Consider the following 17,695-nt stretch of genomic DNA (forward strand, 5'->3'; position numbering starts at 1 on the left):
GGGGAACCTCGTGCCTAATTTTTTTTTTTAAATGGTGTGGGGTCCCCCCAAAAATCCATACCAGACCCTTATCCGAGCATGCAACCTGGCAGGCCACAGGAAAAGAGGGGGGGACGAAAGAGTGCCCCCCTCCTGAACCATACCAGGCCACGTGCCCTCAACATTGGGAGGGTGTTTTGGGGTAGCCACCCAAAGCACCTTGTCCCCATGTTGATGGGAAGAAGGGCCTCATCCCCACTTCCTTTGCCCGGTGGTTGTGGGGGTCTGCGGGCAGGGGGCTTATTGGAATCTGGAAGCCCCTTTAACAACGGGACCCCCAGATCCCGGCCCCCCAGTGTGTATTGGTATTGGCGTACAAATGTACCCCTACCATTTCACCAAAAAGGTGTCAATGTTAAAAAAGACAATAGATGGTTTTGGAAAATTCCTTTATTAATGTCTTCTACTTTCCCTGGTTCTTCTTCCATCTTCTTCTGGTCTTCGGTGTTCAGGTGACAGCTCTTATATAATGGAGGCGGAGCCACCCGGTGACCCCGCCCTCCGTATATAAGAGCTGTCGTCTGAACAGAAGCGTCACACAACGGGAGACTTCCATTGAGGCGGATCATCCGGAGGACAAAACAGGGAAGAAGAAGCCAGAGGAAGATGCCGGATGAGAGGACAAGAGGAAGAAGCAGAGGAAGATAGAGGAAGAAGTGGGGGAAGAACAAGATGGAGGAAGAACACCGTAGGAAGACCAGAAGAAGATGTTAGAACAAGTGGGGAAAGAAGACCTTAATAAAGGAATTGTCAAAAACCGTCTATTGTCGTTTTTTTAACATTTTTGACACTTTTTTTGTGAAATGGTAGGGGTACATTTGTACCCCATTACCAATTTACACAAGGGGTGGCCAGGATCCGGGGTACCCTTGTTTAAAGGGGGCTTCCAGATTCCGATAAGCCCCCCCCGCAGACCCCACAACCACCAGGCATGGGTTATAGGGATGAGGCCCTTCTCCCCATCAACATGGGGACAAGGTGCTTTGGCTACCCCAAAGCACCCTCCCAATGTTGAGGGCATGTGGCCTGGTATGGTTCAGGGGGGGCGCACTCTTGCCCCCCCCCCTTTTCCTGCGGCCTGCCAGGTTGCGTGCTTGGATAAGGGTCTGGTATGGCTTTTCGGGGGGGACCCCATGCCATTTTTGTTCTTTTAAATTTTGGCATGGGGTTCCCCTTAAAATCCATACCAGACCTGAAGGGCCTGGTATGGAATTTGGGGGAACCCCCACGCGCTTTTTTTTTATTTTATTGGTTTGGGGTTCCCCTGTGGGGGAATCCCATGCTGTTTTTATCAATGAACTTTTATAAATATTGCCAGGGCCGACAATTCATTATAGCCGCAAGCACTAGCGCTAGTACTTTTTAAATTACTTTTTTTCCTTTTAGAAATTTAATTTTGCTCTCGGACTGTTCTAAACATGGGAAACATGCGCCACTTTACAGGCATACTATAGACACCCCCCAGGTACAAAATTTAAAGGAATATTACACTTTTATTGTTTCACTTTAAGCATTATTAAATTAATTAAATTATTATCACTGCTCCCGAAAAAACTGCCGTTTTTTTTTAAACTTTTTTTGCATTGATGCATGTCCCCTGGGATAGGACCCGGGGTCCCCAAACACTTTTTATGACAATAACTTGCATATTAACCTTTTAAAATTAGCAATTTAGCGCCCATAGACTTTTATAGGGTGTTCCTTGGCTATCGAATTTGCCGCGAACACCCCAAATTGTTCGCTATTGTGCGAACAGCCAATGTTCAAGTTGAACTCCTGTTCAACCCGAACATAAAGCCCATCCCTACTGAGCATGCAGTAACTGGAAATTATTTTGCAAAAAGGGCTGAAGTCGGCTAGATTAGTAGGGGCAAGACCGACTAGGAGAAGCAGAGAAAGGAAGAAACCAACCATTCTTTAGCATATTCACAGTACTGCAATGCAGTTATTCCCTTTTAGGCACAATACATCTAAGCCCCAGCATAAATGGGGATATTTCAAGAGGATTTACCTTTTTACACGTCGCCTCCTGTCCAAGAAAAAATAGAACCTGGACAGAAATGACATTTGAAAGTAATCTGAAAGAGAAGCCAAAAGCATATTCACTTGAGAGGGAGCCCTGGAGTGAAGACAAAAACACCATTATGGGGGGTTGGAACAAATGTATAAACTAGCAAGTTGGTCCTATAGGGGGTCAGAGTATAGTAGACCCATAATATGCTCACATGAGGAGGTCAGGATTTAGTTATTTCTTCTAGAGGCTTTCCTGTCCAAGGAGTAGAACATATTCTGTTATACCGCCCTTCTTCAAGAAGCAAAAGTAGATTCCCTGTTAATTTAACCTTGCTGACGACTCTATAAAAAGTCAATTGAACTAGTATGGGGAAACCACTGATTTGGGTTAAGTTATGATCAAATCAGATTTTGGTTTGTGAAACTGCTAAAATGTATTTTGCATAGAGTTGGAATGGTCAATCTCAATATTGCTGAATGTTGAGATCCTTTTCCCTACTGCCATATCCTTCATGCTTACCGGTCATTTTGCTACAGTGATACCACTGCTATTTCTCCTTAAAGGGCAACTCCACTTTCATAGGAAAAAAATGGCAAATAAAAATAAATATATAGCATATACAATTGCGACACAAGTTGTATTGTAATTGAATGTTATTAAAAATTACCTTTTTTCTTTTTCATTTGCAGTCGCTGTAATTTTCTGTAAAATGCAATATGGTTACCTGGAGATGTTCATCATTATTATTATACAGGATTCATAGAGCTCCGACAGTTTGTGCAGCGCTTTACAACATTAGGGCAGACAGTACAATTACAATACAATTCAACACAGGGGGAATCAGAGAGCCCTGCTTGTTAGAGCTTACAATCTACAAAAGGGTAATGTCTGTGAGGGATGAGCTCTATGGAGAAAATAATGCAGTTAGATGGAGGCAGGATAGGCTTCTCTGAAGAGGAAAGTTTTTTTAGGGATTGCCTAAAAGTGGATAAATTTGGAGACAGTCTGACAGATTGGGGTAGGGAATTCCAGAGGATGGGCGAAGCTCGGGAGAAGTCCTGGAGGCGGATATGGGAGGAGGTGATGAGGGAGCTAGGGAGCAAAAGGTCTCTACACAGCATGTGTAATAAATGCTCCCCAGAAACCTAATTTCCTGCTTGTATAATTGGCTTACTAATTTTCCCCGAAGTCTACACTAAAATACAAGTCAGATTTTGGCATTCCCTGCAACAGTCATTTTTGATAAGATACTCCCAATAGGAAATCATGTCTAAAGGGATACAGACCCTGCGGTTTTCCTCATTAGAAGCTCTATAGCAGCAGCAGCTGGTTGATTATGAAACCACTCCTATTAGCAGGGCTTTTTTCAGCAGGAACTAGGGGGAACTCAGTTCCACCACCTCTGGCTCAGGTCTTCTGCTCCCTGCTCACCACTATCACTTGGTAACACTGAAGTCCAGTTTCTGCATTTAGAAGTGATAGCTTATCTCCCAGTAGCTCCCACAGGTCAGATCTCCTGCGCAGATCTCACTGAGTGCCGGACAGGGACAAGGGAGATATAGAACAGGCACCCCAGGGTTCAATGCAGTCATGGGCAGGAGAGGGTGCATGGTAGGCTGCACCCTCTGTGGTCTCCATTTTTTCCCTGGTGACCAGTTGTTGATGCTCCTACTGCATGATCTCCCTTGCAAATGACACTAGTATAGTATAGTATAGTATGCTGGGAGGTACTACAGCCGGATAGGTGTTTCAGCTTAATATTGCAACAAAGGTAAAACATATGACAGATGGTGGAGCTTTTAAGAAGGGGGGGAGATGAGGGAGGGGGTTGTATGCAGAGGGAAGAGCTACTATTTGATGCCATTTGGCAGGTATGTGTGTGTTGCGGGCATGGTTGAGTTCCTGCACCTATTCTCTGAGAAAAAAAGCCCTGCCTATTAGACTCACTCAGCACAGAGGTACAAACAGTGATTTCTTCAGCATAACAAAAGGTAGGAATCTGCAACAAAGTTTGTTAAAAATCACTGCAATGTACATCGATCGTGTTTTTTTTTTTTTTTTTTTTCTCAAAAGTGGAGTTGCGCTTTAAAATATTTCATTTAAAAACTTGAAAAGTAAAATTGACGCAGCTGCAAATATAGATCACTGGCTTACTTTATACATTTTTTTTTCTTGATAACTTCTATTTGATTTAGTTTGCAATGCTTTCGTTTTTTTTTCATTTGTGCCATTTCTTGTATTTATTAAGGGAGTTTGTTGTATTGACGAGTTTGACAAAATGGATTTGAAAGATCAGGTGGCCATTCATGAGGCAATGGAACAGCAAACTATATCAATTACCAAAGCTGGTGTAAAGGTAAGAATGATATTTCCATAGGGTAAAAACGTTGTTATCCTTAATGGTTTCAAGCTATCGATAGTTTAATTCTATTTAACAGGTAAATGAATGAGGTGTGTTGTGTAGACATGTGCAATTTGTTTCAGTTCAATTGGGACGAATTTTTGGTTATTCAGATGTAGCTGAATCTCTGAATGAAATGGTAACGAGATTAGTTGAAATCGCATTAAAATTAGTTTTGTTTTATTCATTTTCTAACGAATTCCAACTTTTCAGAACAATTTGAATTCGGATCGGTCGAAAAACAATTGACCGATCAGAATTCTGTGTGAAGAAATAGTTGCTTAAGCAGCGGGCCGGGAAGCCAGACAGGTGAATGTGCCACATGCCATCAACATGGGGACAAGGTGCTTTGGGGTGGGGGGGCACAAAGCCTCCCTGCCTCAAAGCACTCACCCCCCCATGTTGAGGGCATGTGGCCTGGTATGGTTCAACCCCCCCTTCTTTTTCATGACCTCCCGGGCTAAATACACTGGTAAGGGTCTGGTATGGATTTTGGGGGAGGGGGAACCTAAGCCCTGTTTTTTTTTTTCTTTTTTTTTTTTTTTCCCTTTCTCTGTTGCCGGGCAATGCCGGCATTCTTTTGTTTACATTCATCTGTCAGTATGAGGATTCATGGTTAAGGACACGGGCGGCCAGCTTCCCGGCCCGCTGCTTAACCACCAGGTATTTCTTCACACAATTCTGATTGGTCGATAGTTTTTCGACCGATCTGAATTCTAATCGTTCTGAAAAGTTTGCAGAAATGAAACGAATTATAAACAAATTCAGAAACAAAAGTCCATAACTAAACAAAATTAGTAACAGAACTAATCTACCCGAAACTAAAATGTGGTGTGTGTGTGTGTGTGTGTGTTTGGTTTTTTTTCTTTTTTTTTTTTTCTCAAGGGTTCTAAAAATTGTTTCAAGTAGATTGAACCATTTATGACACAGAATAATGTATAGGTGTGACTAGGGATGAGCCGAATACCCCCCGGTTCGCAGCAAAACATGCGAACAGGCAAAAATTTGTGCGAACGCCATTAAAGTCTATGGAACGCGAACCTGAAAAATCAAAAGTGCTCATTTTAAAGGCTTGTATTCAAGTTATTGCCATAAAAAATGTTTGGGGACCCGGGTCCTGCCCCAGGGGACATGTATCAATGCAAAAAAAAAGTTTCAAAAACAGATGTTTTTTCGGGAGCAGTGATTTTAATAAAGCTTAAAGTGAAACAATAAAAATGAAATATTCCTTTATATATCTGCCTGGGGGGGGGGTGTCCTTAGTATGCCTGTAAAGTAGCTTTTTCATGTTTATAACAGTACCATAGCAAAATGACATAAAGGAAAAAATGTAATTTAAAACTGTTCGCGGCTGTAATGTTGGATCCCGGCAATATAGATAAAAATACCACAAATGCCAAAAAAATATGGTGTGGATGCCCCCCCCCCCCATAAAAAAACAAATCCATACCAGGCCCTTCAGGTATGGTATGGATATTAAAGGGAACCCCACATCAATTTAAAAAAAAAAATGGTGTGGGGGTCCCCCAGGCACTATATACTCTGAACAGCAGTATATATACTATACGGCCTGCCCTATATACTCTGCAGAAAAACTGTGCTGTACCAGAACACTGTAACCTCTCAATTACTCTCGGTGGTAGGAACGGGCCCTGTTGTGAAATATATCAAAAATTGAAATTACATGGCCCTGTTAGACATGGGCAGAAAAATTGGACCTTTTGGTGGTGCCAGAACACTGTAAGCCCTCAGTTACTCTTGTTAGGCGCAGGAACGGGCCCTGCTGTGAAATATTGTATCAAAAATTGCAATTACATGGCCCCTTTTAAACAGGGGCAGAAACATTGGGCCTTGGGTGGTGGTGCCCTAAACCAACAATATTATTGGCATCTAGCATCAAGATTGAGGAGGAATAGGATATTCAGCATAGGCAGCCTTCAAGGGATCCCAGATCCATAGAAAATTTAATCAGTTACATAAGTATGCAGGTTTTTGAGAGGACTGGAGGTATAGAAGGGTTGGAGATTCCAGATGAGGAGCACCTTTTTTTTCTTTGATGTGGGTTTTTCAAGTGCTGTTGCCAACGGACTGCATGGCAGGTCGTGGTCTGGTCAAGCATGTGGTGCCCAAGCGGCTGCTGTTCTGGCCATGCTTGATCCACTTCAGACATAGGTTGCAAACAGCAACGGTGCGATCTGCTGCACAAGTGTTGAAAAAGGCCCACACCAAGGAACTTTTACAAGTCAGCAGGAAGTCGGCAGCGCCCCTACACCTGCGGAGCTCTGTGGTGTGATGCAATAGGGTGGCTGCCCTTAAGCTGCCCCCTAGAGGACATCCTGCCTCATTTGAGTTGTGCCTCCTCCTCCTCACTTTCCTCCTCTCCTCTTAGGCACCCAAGTACAGTCAATGACCTCCTCATCCCCTCCCTCCTTGTCACTGGAGCAAACTTGGCAGTATGCTGCAGCCGGGGGAACATGACTGCCAGTTTCTTGTCCCTCTGTGGCTCCCACTCTCTAGGCTCACGTTACTCCCTTCCTCAACCAGGGAACCAACATCGGAGCTAGGGATGAGCTTCGAGTTCGAGTTGAACTCATGTTCGACTCGAACATCGGCTGTTTGCAAGTTCGCCGAACAGCGAACAATTTGGGGTGTTCGCAGCAAATGGGAGAAATCAGAAGTGCTAATTTTAAAGGCTTATATGCATGGTATTGTCATAAAAAGTGTTTGGGGACCTGGGTCCTGCCCCAGGGGACATGGATTAATGCAAAAAATGTTTTTAAAAACGGCTGTTTTTTCGGGAGCAGTGATTTTAATAATGCTTAAAGTGAAACAATAAAAGTGTAATATCCCTTTAAAATTCATACCTGGGGGTGTCTATAGTATGCCTGTAAAGAGGCGCATGTTTCCTGTGTTTAGACCAGTCTGACAGCAAAATGACTTTTCAAAGGAAAAAAAGCCATTTAAAACTACTCGCGGCTATTAATGAATTGCCGGTTCGACAATACACATAAAAGTTCATTGATAAAAACTGCATGGGAATTCTCCACAGGGGAACCCCGAACCAAAATAAAAAAAATGTGGGGGTCCCCCTAAATTCCATACCAGGCCCTTCAGGTCAAACCCCGGCCAAAATTTAAAGAAAAAAAAAATTGCATGGGGTCCCCCTCAAAATCCATACCAGACCCTTCAGTTCTGGTATGGATTTTAAGGGGAATCCCGCGCCAAAATTTAAAAAAAAAACGGCGTGGGGTCCCCCCAAAAATCCATACCAGGCCCTTATCCGAGCACGCAACCTGGCAGGCTGCAGGAAAAGAGGGGGGGACGAGAGAGCGCCCCCCCTCCTGAACCGTACCAGGCCACATGCCCTCAACATTGGGAGGGTGCTTTGGGGTAGCCCCCCAAAACTCCTCCTCCCTCCTCCCTACTCCCTCCTCCCCCCCACGGGGACTTCCCTGTGGCATTCCTCGTGATGTCAGAAGGGGGCGGGGTTATGTAACAGGTGACCCCGCCCCCTCTGATGTCACGGGGAATGCCACAGGGAAGTCCCGTCAAGTCCCCGTGTCAGAGGGGGGCGGGGTCAACGGGTGGCTCCGCCCCCCGTTATTTAAGAACCGTCAGAAGAGAAGCGCCACACAGTGGGAGCCTCCCTCCATGCCATCATGGATGCAGAGCGGCAGAAGAAGATGAAGACAAGAAGATGAAGACAAGAGTTGGGAGCCTCCCTCCATGCCATCATGGATGTGGAGCGGCCTGAGGAGAAGGGAAGAAGAAGGAGGAAGAAACCGAAGGAAGATAGAAGAAGCATTTAAATAAAGGAATTGTCAAAAACTGTCTCTTGTCATTTTTAACATTTTTGACACTTTTTTTAGCAAAATGGTAGGGGTACTTTTGTACCCACTTACCATTTCACACAGGGGGGAGGGCCGGGATCTGGGGGTCATTTGTTAAAGGGGGGCTTCCAGATTCCGATAAGCCCCCCGCCCGCAGACCCCCACAACCACCGGCCAGGGTTGTGGGGATGAGGCCCTTGTCCTCCTCAACATGGGGACAAGGTGTTTTGGGGGGGGTACCCCAAAGCACCCTCCCAATGTTGAGGGCATGTGGCCTGGTACGGTTCAGGAGGGGGGGCGCTCTCTCTCATCCCCCCCCTCTTTTCTTGCGGCCTGCCAGGTTGCGTGCTCGGATAAGGGTCTGGTATGGATTTTTAGGGGGACCCCACGCCTTTTTTTTTTTTTTTTTTTTTTTTAAATTTTGGCACGAGGTTGCCCTTAAAATCCATACCAGACCTGAAGGGCCTGGTATGGAATTTAGGGGGACCCTCACGTGTTTTTTTTTTTTTTTTTTAATTCTGGTTCGGGGTTCCCCTGTGGGGAATTCCCATGCCATTTCTATTAATGAACTACTATGTGTATTGTCAGACCGGCAATTCATTAATAGCTGCGAGTAGTTTTGAATGACTTTTTTTCCTTTGAATGTCATTTTGCTGTCAGATTGTTCTAAACACGAGAAACATGCGCCTCTTTACAGGCATACTATAGACACCCCCAGGTACGAAATTTAAAGGGATATTACACTTTTATTGTTTCACTTTAAGCATTATTAAAATCACTGCTCCCGAAAAAACGTCCGTTTTTAAAACTTTTTTTTGCATTGATCCATATCCCCTGGGGCAGGACCCGGGTCCCCAAACACTTTTTATGACAATAACTTGCATATAAGCCTTTAAAATTAGCACTTTTGATTATTCATGTTCGTGTCCCATAGACTTTAATGGTGTTCGTGTGTTCGAATGAATTTTTTGCCTGTTCGCATGTTCTGGTGCGAACCGAACAGGGGGGGGTGTTCGGCTCATCCTTAATCGGAGCCTTCAAATCGCTGCGCATCCTCCAGAAGCATGTACCCGACACTGTGGTAAAATAATTCTGGGGACTCCTCCATCCATGATGGTGGGGCTACAGAAGGAGTGACTGTAGACAAGGAGCCGGTGGAATAGGCTGCTTTGGCAGCTGCGTTGGAAGGCAAACTACTCTGAGCCTGGGTGACAGAGGATGAGGAGGTTAAGGACAGCTTTGTTATCCACTCCACCAATTCTTTTGCATGTTGTGGCTCAATAACACTGCCAGCAGCAAAAAAGGACAAGAGTGCCCCACGGCCACCTGCAGAGGATGCACCATGTCCACGACCACCACTGTTGACAGAGACTGCTTGCCCTCTTTTAGTGGCCTGTGAGCATCTGCCTCTCCTAGGTTGCCTTCCGGACATGATGCATTTTTTGTTTTGCAACACCATACTACACTGTATTATATACTGTGTACACCGCCTGAAGTGTATTAGAGACTATACACCAAATGCACTGTATATAAGGGCTACACTAAATGCAGAGTGTGTATATGTATAAAATAATATAAAAATATATATAAATTCACCGCTAGAAGTGTATTAGAAACTGTACACACTGTATTAGATACTGTGTACACCGCCTGCACTGTATTAGAAACAGTACACCACTGAATGCACTGTAAATATAGGCTACAAAGAAAGCAGAGTGTGTGTGTGTGTGTGTGTGTGTGTGTGTGTGGAGATAGAGCAAATACACTGCCACTAACTGAATATCCTGAGCCATGATTGACCAAAGGCACCCTGCCTTTGGCCAATTATGGCTCTCTCAGCAGAGGGTGCTGTGATTGGCCAAAGCATGCAGGTCAGGTGTATGCTTTAGCCAATCATCATACAACAATGCACTGATCTCGCAGTGCATTATAGAGCGTTCCGCGGCGCTTGAATTTCCCACAAATGCCCCATATGTTCAGTTCATTTTAGAACAAACGAACACCTGATGTTCGAGTCGAACTCACTTGCTCATCCCTAGGTGTGACCTAATAAGGCTTTAAATTGAAGATCCGGAGCCATGATGCTCTCTGGGCAGGTAATAAACCCCAATATATAACTAGGAGTAACACAATATACAGCTGCCTTTTTGAAATGGAAGCTAAATAACATTTTAGTTTGGTCACGGTTCATAACAATCTACATAGTGTTTTTGTTGGCATAAATGATAGCATGTGAAAGCTTTTATTAATTTTATTTTTTTTAAATTACCTTTTCAAACATGTTATGCTTGCCTGGGTTTGCAGAGCAATCCCCAACCACCTCTTCTGGGGTCCTCCACTGGCACTCCAGGCAGTCCTCCTCTTCTTGGTGTGCCACCATACAAAGTCGCTTTCTATGGTGGCACACCTGCGGGCTTAATCATGAGCTGGGCTGTGTGCATCTGTTGACACACAGCATGGCTCAGCCCCGTTCTCTGCTTACAGGATTTGACTGATTCTGTGAGTAGAGAGAGGAAAGCGTTTCTGCAGATGGACTCAGCACTGGATTGAGGCAGGACTTGGGCAAGTATAAAGGGGGGTAAGGGGCAATACATACAAACACTGGCATGTGTTTTACCTTAAACAGGCAAGAGAAGTTTAGTGTTAGGGTTTTCTTGTGTTTACCAGACTATACTGTGTAAGCAAGTATTGCTGGCACTTATCCTCTGCCCTTTTTCTTGTGATCTACTAAAGATCAACTAGATGCTCATTTTCTAAAATTCTGTGTAAATTATTTGCTACTGCCAGGGAGTCTGTGGCTGGCACAGGTTGAGAGAGGGTTAAATATTACAAGCTCAGTTCCTGAGCTTTTGGTCCTAGCCAGTCCACCTGTGCTATAAAAGATGTCTGAGGTCCAAGGTGTCCCGGGTTAGGGTGGGTACTCTACATTACTCTAGTTAGGGTTAAGGGGTTAGTTGTTCATATTGAACTGTTATGCCATGTTTCATCAGTAAAGGTTCCATTAACTGTTATGAGCCTGGTGGGAGGGGCCGAAATCCCCCTATGATATCACCCGGGGAGGTCACGTGGCCGATCCTGCTGTAGCCATGGATCACAGTAGGAGACTGGCCCTGAGTCATGTGTCCGGACTGAATATAGATGTAAAAAGGTATTTACAATCTTCGTTTTAAACACGTATCCTGTGTGTTATACCTAGATATACTAGAGGGGCTGCCAGTGACAATTCATAATCTATGAACAGAGGGGAGGGGACAGAGGAGAGCTGCAGATGACAGAGGCACGTAAATTGACCACGGTAATTAGGGCTCAGTAGCCTAATTATCATGGTCAGTACACAGAGGGGGGACACAGGAACTGGCAGTATCAGCCAGATTTTTTACAGTTTAGAGAGGGGCAGGTTAGACAGCACAAGCACTATGCCATTTAATCTATCTACAAGGGAACAGGATTTTCTTTTTCTTTTTCGGGTTACAAACACTTTAAGCATGGTACCGGTTAAAGAGATGAGGTACAATAAAGGAGTTAAGGAGAGCAGGCGTGAGGTCTGCACTATGTGCTTGGCAGGACCCCATTCTGTTACTGGAAGTGAGGTAACAGAGTTACACCGGAGTGGTGGAGTGGGCGCAGGCTTGGCACGTCCCTCCTAATGCAACAAATATCAGTTACAGTGTGCAGTGACATGAGACAAGACACAGAGGAACTCTGTACTTTAGTTACTGCACACAGTGAAAGATCACCTCTAAGTTAGGGAACTGCCTTAATGTTAGATTCTTTACATGACAGCAGTCTCTGCCTGGTCCTGAGCATCGATGAGCATGCTCTATGCGAAAGGTGCACAGGTGCAGATGATACCGCCCTCATACTGGCTTTCAATTACCAGCTGATTGAATGTCAGGTTGGTTCAGAGTGAGTGAGAAAGTTATTGGTTCATGTAGGAATTGTTCACACAAAGAGCTGGGGGAGGAGGTAATAAAAGCAGAACTGTAGTTTTAATGATCCCTGACCACCCACCCGAATCCTACCAATACAGCCTCAATAGGACTGTATACATGCCACAGATGTAGAATTTTTAACTCTGGCTGCAGAGTTTGACAAGTGACCTCTCCTCCTGTCAAACTCACCCTTTTGCATTCAATTGGGCCACACCACAACACATGAGCAGTGGTATTCTGGCATTACAGGGTAAAATCAGTTAGTGAAGAGGCAATATAACTCATCGTTGCCGCGCCTCAAATGCCCTCTGAAAACTCTGAACTGAACAGATTTTAAAAAATTTTAAGCATCAATTGATAATTGTATTGATAATTATAGATATGGGTTTGAAAAACAGTCAGATAAAAACAATCAGGAGCACATTTTTAAAAATTGTTGCTCAAAGTAATTAAGGCCACTTTCGCACTGTGGCGTTTTACAGGCATTTTTGCGCTAAACATAGCGCTTGAAAAGTGCTTGTAAACTGCCTCTTCTGCAGCCCCAGTGTGAAAGCCTGAGTGCTGGGGCGGTGCGCTTGCAGGACGGGAAAAAAAGTCCTGCAAGCAGCATCTTTGGGGCAGTGCAGGAGCGGTGTATACACTGCTCTTAAACTGCCCCTGCTATTGAAATCAATGGGCAGCGGTGCTTTTAACCCTTTCTTTGGCCGCTAGCGGGGGGTTAAAAGCGCCCCGCTAGCGGTTGAAAAGCGCAGCTATAACAGCCCCCCCGACCCCAATGTGAAAGCAGCCTTAAGGAACTTTTTGTCATTTCTGTGGAAATGCTAAAGTTGTTAGATTGGCACATCCTTTTTAAAATGCACTTATGAAACATAGTAACATTGGAAATTTTTTTTTTTTTCCATTTACAGGCCACATTGAATGCTCGAACATCCATTTTGGCAGCTGCAAATCCTATTGGTGGAAGATATGAGCGTTCAAAATCTTTAAAGCATAATGTAAATCTTTCAGCTCCTATAATGTCCAGATTTGATCTTTTTTTCATTCTAGTAGATGAATGCAATGAGGTAATTTTTTTTTTTTTTTTTTTTTTAATACATCTTCTGACTACCTGTTCACTTGTATTCATTTACACACTTGATTGGCAATATAGCTACTCATTTTTATTTATATGTGCTTCATTGGAATGTTATTAGAGAGGCCTATACACAGTCAAAATGTGGGTACTTGCACTAGTTGCATTTAAGGGCAGCATCCCACTGCCCTTCAGCAAAAGGGCAGCTAACACATTAGGGTTAACCACTAAGAAACAAACTGCCATGGGGTAGGCCCTGCAAGTGGCAAAAATCCCCACACTGTGGAACACGCCTCTAGGAGCTGGGACATAGAAGGCTTATCCTGGAAATCTTGGTTCCTTTGGTTGTACTCAAGCAAATCACTAGTTGGGTGATAGGCCAGATAATGCAGATCACAGTAGTCTCTCCAGTTAGACATAGTCTATGCCATTCTTGCCTCATATGCAATAACCCAGTTTCCGTTTTGGATGGTTTATGGAGTTTTTCGTCCTTGCAGGCTAGAAGCACCTTTACTTTTTGCTGATTGTATGCTACCAGTCCAACCCCATGCTGAAGTGTTGAAGGTAATAGGGTATTCCTTCTGTGCACCTCAATTCTCTCTCCTTCCTTTAATCTATCTTGTGATGGAATGTAAATTTTAATGGAGTATGTGTAGGTTCCAGGGGCCCCATTAGTGAGGGCTAGGAAGGGGTTTAAAACAGAAATGCAGGAACCTAAACAAACCTACATGCTCATCTAGGTGGATGCAGCATTTGTTTAATCTACTTTAACAAATGTAGGCATTTGCTGCCCTCTACTGTCTGTATTTGTAAGTGGCTTTGCTACTTAAAGCACTTAAAGCACTGTTCCAGCCAAAAGTAGAACTCCCGCTTATCTGATTCCTCCCTCCAGTGCCACATTTAGCACCTTTCGGGGGGGGGGGGCGGATTTTTTTTTTTTTTCCTAGGTACCATGTCCCCACTTCCAGGAGACCAGGCCACTGCGAATTACATCAGCAGCTCAGCCCCCTCCTCCCTCCTCTTCACCCGGGCCAGTGATAGAGCACAGCACGCTTCGCGCATGTGCAGTAGGGACATGGTCATGAAGCCAAAAGGCTACACTGCCATGTTCCATTACCCGCAATGGCGGCGGCACCACCCAACCAGCTGATGGAAACATCAGCTGCAGTGCCGACATCCCTGCACTTCAGGGCAGGTAAGTGTCCTAATGTTTAAAAGTCAGCAGCTACAGTATGTGTAGCTGCTGACTTAATTTTTAAAGGGGTGGGCAGGACTCCACTTTAAAGCAGTAATAAACCCAAAAGCAAGCTGTGACCGACCCAACCAGGACAGGGGATTTTGGAGAGGACTTGGGGCAAGCATCATACCCACTGATTAAGGCCCTTGCAGAGAGCAGATTATTTTCTGAATAAGGACAATAAAGCTTCCCTTCTGGAGTGGACAGAAAATGGTAATATTAATCTTGTACAAGTAATGGGCAGAGAGAATATGGTGGCTGACTGGGTTGGAGAGGCTCCTTCACTTGGGACAGAAATATTGATCAAAGATATTCCTCAGGAACTCTATGAAGATAAAGTAATTCCACCTTTTCAGACTAATTGAACATTGTATGAGTTTGTCTCAGACTTGTAGACTTTTCCAGACAGTCTGAGTTGGGATCACTGTTTCTTTGTTCCACTGAGTGCTTCCTAGGTGTGCATTTCCATTGTTAATTGAGTCACCTAACGTTTGTCTGATTGTCTCTTGGAGAGGTGATTAATATCGTGACCACTGTACCTGGTCATCGAACCATTGTGGGATGTTGTGTGTTTGTGCTTATGATGTGTAATGTACTTTGTATATCTAGGGAGGTGGGCTGGGTGCTAAACGGACTGGGCACCTAGATTTAAGTGACTAGTTAATCAGTTTGTCAATTAGATCACTGTCAGCTATTAGTTGCTAAAGGTGGATTAGCATTGTGTATGTTAGCTGTTCCTTAACTATGTAAATTTATATTCCTGATTACAGTTTGCATTGTTGGGGTAAAGTAATCAGGTCCTTCCTGGTCCTGTGTGGTTTATAAGTTTGAGTTTTTATAAAGGGAGTTCCACTGCACCTAAGTTAATGCCGTCTAGATTCTTGGGTGCAATGCCTTATTACACTATAATACCTGGTTCCTGGGTCCAGACTGGAGGAAGTTCTATATCTTGCTGGAAGCACCCAAGCTAGGTGCTGTGTGGTTCTGTCACTCAAGCATTTATTATATTGCAGCTTACCAATTCTTAGATGCAATAACTGCGCTTGTTTTCTTATAGGCTTTTTTTTTCCTTTCCTTTTTACTTGGTAATCCTGCCAGTCACTCTTACAGATGTATCAGTTACAGGAATGACAACAAACCACTTATTTCTAACAGGAGTGCTTACAATGATCAGTATATATGTGTGTGTATATAATATATATGTATATATGTATGTATATATGTGTGTGTGTATATATATGTGTGTGTGTGTATATATATATATATATATATATATATATATATATATATATATATATATATATATATATATATATTAGCTTAACCACAAGTGCAGATTTTCTTTTGAGAATAGTCATGGCCAAAAATATTGGCACCCTTGCATTTCTGTCAGATAATGCCCCACTAAGCCCAAACAATTGTTGCAATTACAAAACGCCAAATCTGACACATTCCATGCAAAACGTCAAGCCCAAACAATTGTTGCAATTACAAAAGGCCAAATCTGACACATTCCACGCAAAACTTAAAAAATGGACTGGATAAAATTATTGGCACTTTTTTAAAATTGTAAGAAATAATTGCATTCCAAGTTCGTGTTGCTCCTGTGATCAATTAACGAGTGCTTACAATATAGGAGTCACAGCTGCAACGAGTTAAAATGGTAAAAATTGACTCAACATGTCTGTTGTATGCCTGTGTGCAACACTGAGCATGGGGAGGAGAAAGCAGCAAAGAATTGCTTGAGGATTTGAGAACAAAAATTGTGGAAAAGCATGGACAATCTGAAGGTTACAAGTCCATCTCCAAAGATCTTGATTTTCCTGTGTCCACTGTCAACATCATTGTCAAGAAGTTTACAGCCCATGGCGCTGTAGCTAATCTCCCTGGACATGGATGAAAGAAAAATTGATCAAAGATTGCAACAGAGAATTGTTTGGTGGATTAAGAACCTTGATCAACTTCCAGGCAAATTCAAGCTGACCTTCAGGCACAGGGTACAGCTGTGTCAGCTCACACTATGTCACCATCTGAATGAAAAGGGATGCTATGGTAGAAGATTCAGGTGGACCCCACTGCTGACACAAATGGAAAAAAGACAGATTGGAGTTCGTCAAAACTTACCTGGGGAAGTCAAAATCCTTTTGGGAAAATGTGATGTGGACAGACAAAACAAAATCACCGCTTTTTGGTAAAGCCCATCCTACTGTTTTCAGAAAAATAAATGAGGCCTTTAAAGAAAAGAATACAGTCAAACGTGGTGGTTCACTGATGTTTTGGGGTGGCTTTACTGCTTCAGGCACTGGATGTCTTGACTTCATGCATAGCATTATGAAATTTGAAGACTCCTAAAGAATTCTGGGGTGCAATGTAGGGTCCAGTGTCAGAGTTGGGTCTCTGGCAGAGGTCATGGGTCTTACAGCAGGGCAATGACCCAAAGCACACGTCAAAAAGCATTTAGAAATGGTTTAAGACAAAGCGCTGGAAATTGCTGAACTGGCCAGCAATGAGTCCAGATATACATCCCATTAAGCACCTGTGGAGGGATCTCAAAACAGCAGTCGGGAAAGGAACCTTTCCAATCTGAGAGACCTGGAGCAGTTGGCGAAAGAGTGGTCAAATTCCAGTAGGTGTAAGACTCATTGCTGGTTACAGGAAGCGATTGATTTCAGTTATTTTTTCCAAGGGCTGTGCTACCAAATATTAAATTGAGGGGGCCAAAATTTTGTCCAGTCCATTTTTACGTGAAATGTGTCAGGTCTGGCTTTTTTGTTTCTCTACATTTGTGTCACACCAATACAAACAAAATAAATAAACATAAGAATGCCTAAACATTTGTAATTGCAACAATTTTCTGCGAAAAGTGGTGCATTACCCGACAGACATGCAGGGGTGCAAATATGTGTGTTATAGTGTATATGATAACCGATAGGTTGGACTTAGCGGTAAGTCTTTCTACGCACCTTCCAGGATGGCAACACATTAGAGATCAGAGGCTCCTCCCGCAGGAAACACAATCAGTTCACAGCTGTTAAAAGGTCCCAGCTTCCCCCTTGTCCCTCCAGTAAAGGAATTCTCCCAACCAACTCTCAAGAGGTCTTTAATCACCTAGGCACTTATCACCTACTGTATACATTTTTTTCCCCCTTAACAGGGCAGGAAGCAGCCCT

General features: G+C 43.7%; 1 protein-coding gene across 1 annotated transcript in view; it reads left to right on the forward strand.

Annotated features, from left to right (window-relative positions):
- LOC141144695 (maternal DNA replication licensing factor mcm6-like) overlaps positions 1-17,695 on the forward strand; it is a 359,926-nt gene that overhangs the window by 243,493 nt on the left and 98,738 nt on the right. The window contains 2 exon segments of the mRNA XM_073630632.1: positions 4,302-4,409; positions 13,125-13,280. Coding sequence (XP_073486733.1) covers positions 4,302-4,409; positions 13,125-13,280 — 264 coding nt within the window.

This window comes from Aquarana catesbeiana, linkage group LG05 (assembly GCF_042186555.1).
Source record: "Aquarana catesbeiana isolate 2022-GZ linkage group LG05, ASM4218655v1, whole genome shotgun sequence".
NCBI lineage: Eukaryota > Metazoa > Chordata > Amphibia > Anura > Ranidae > Aquarana > Aquarana catesbeiana.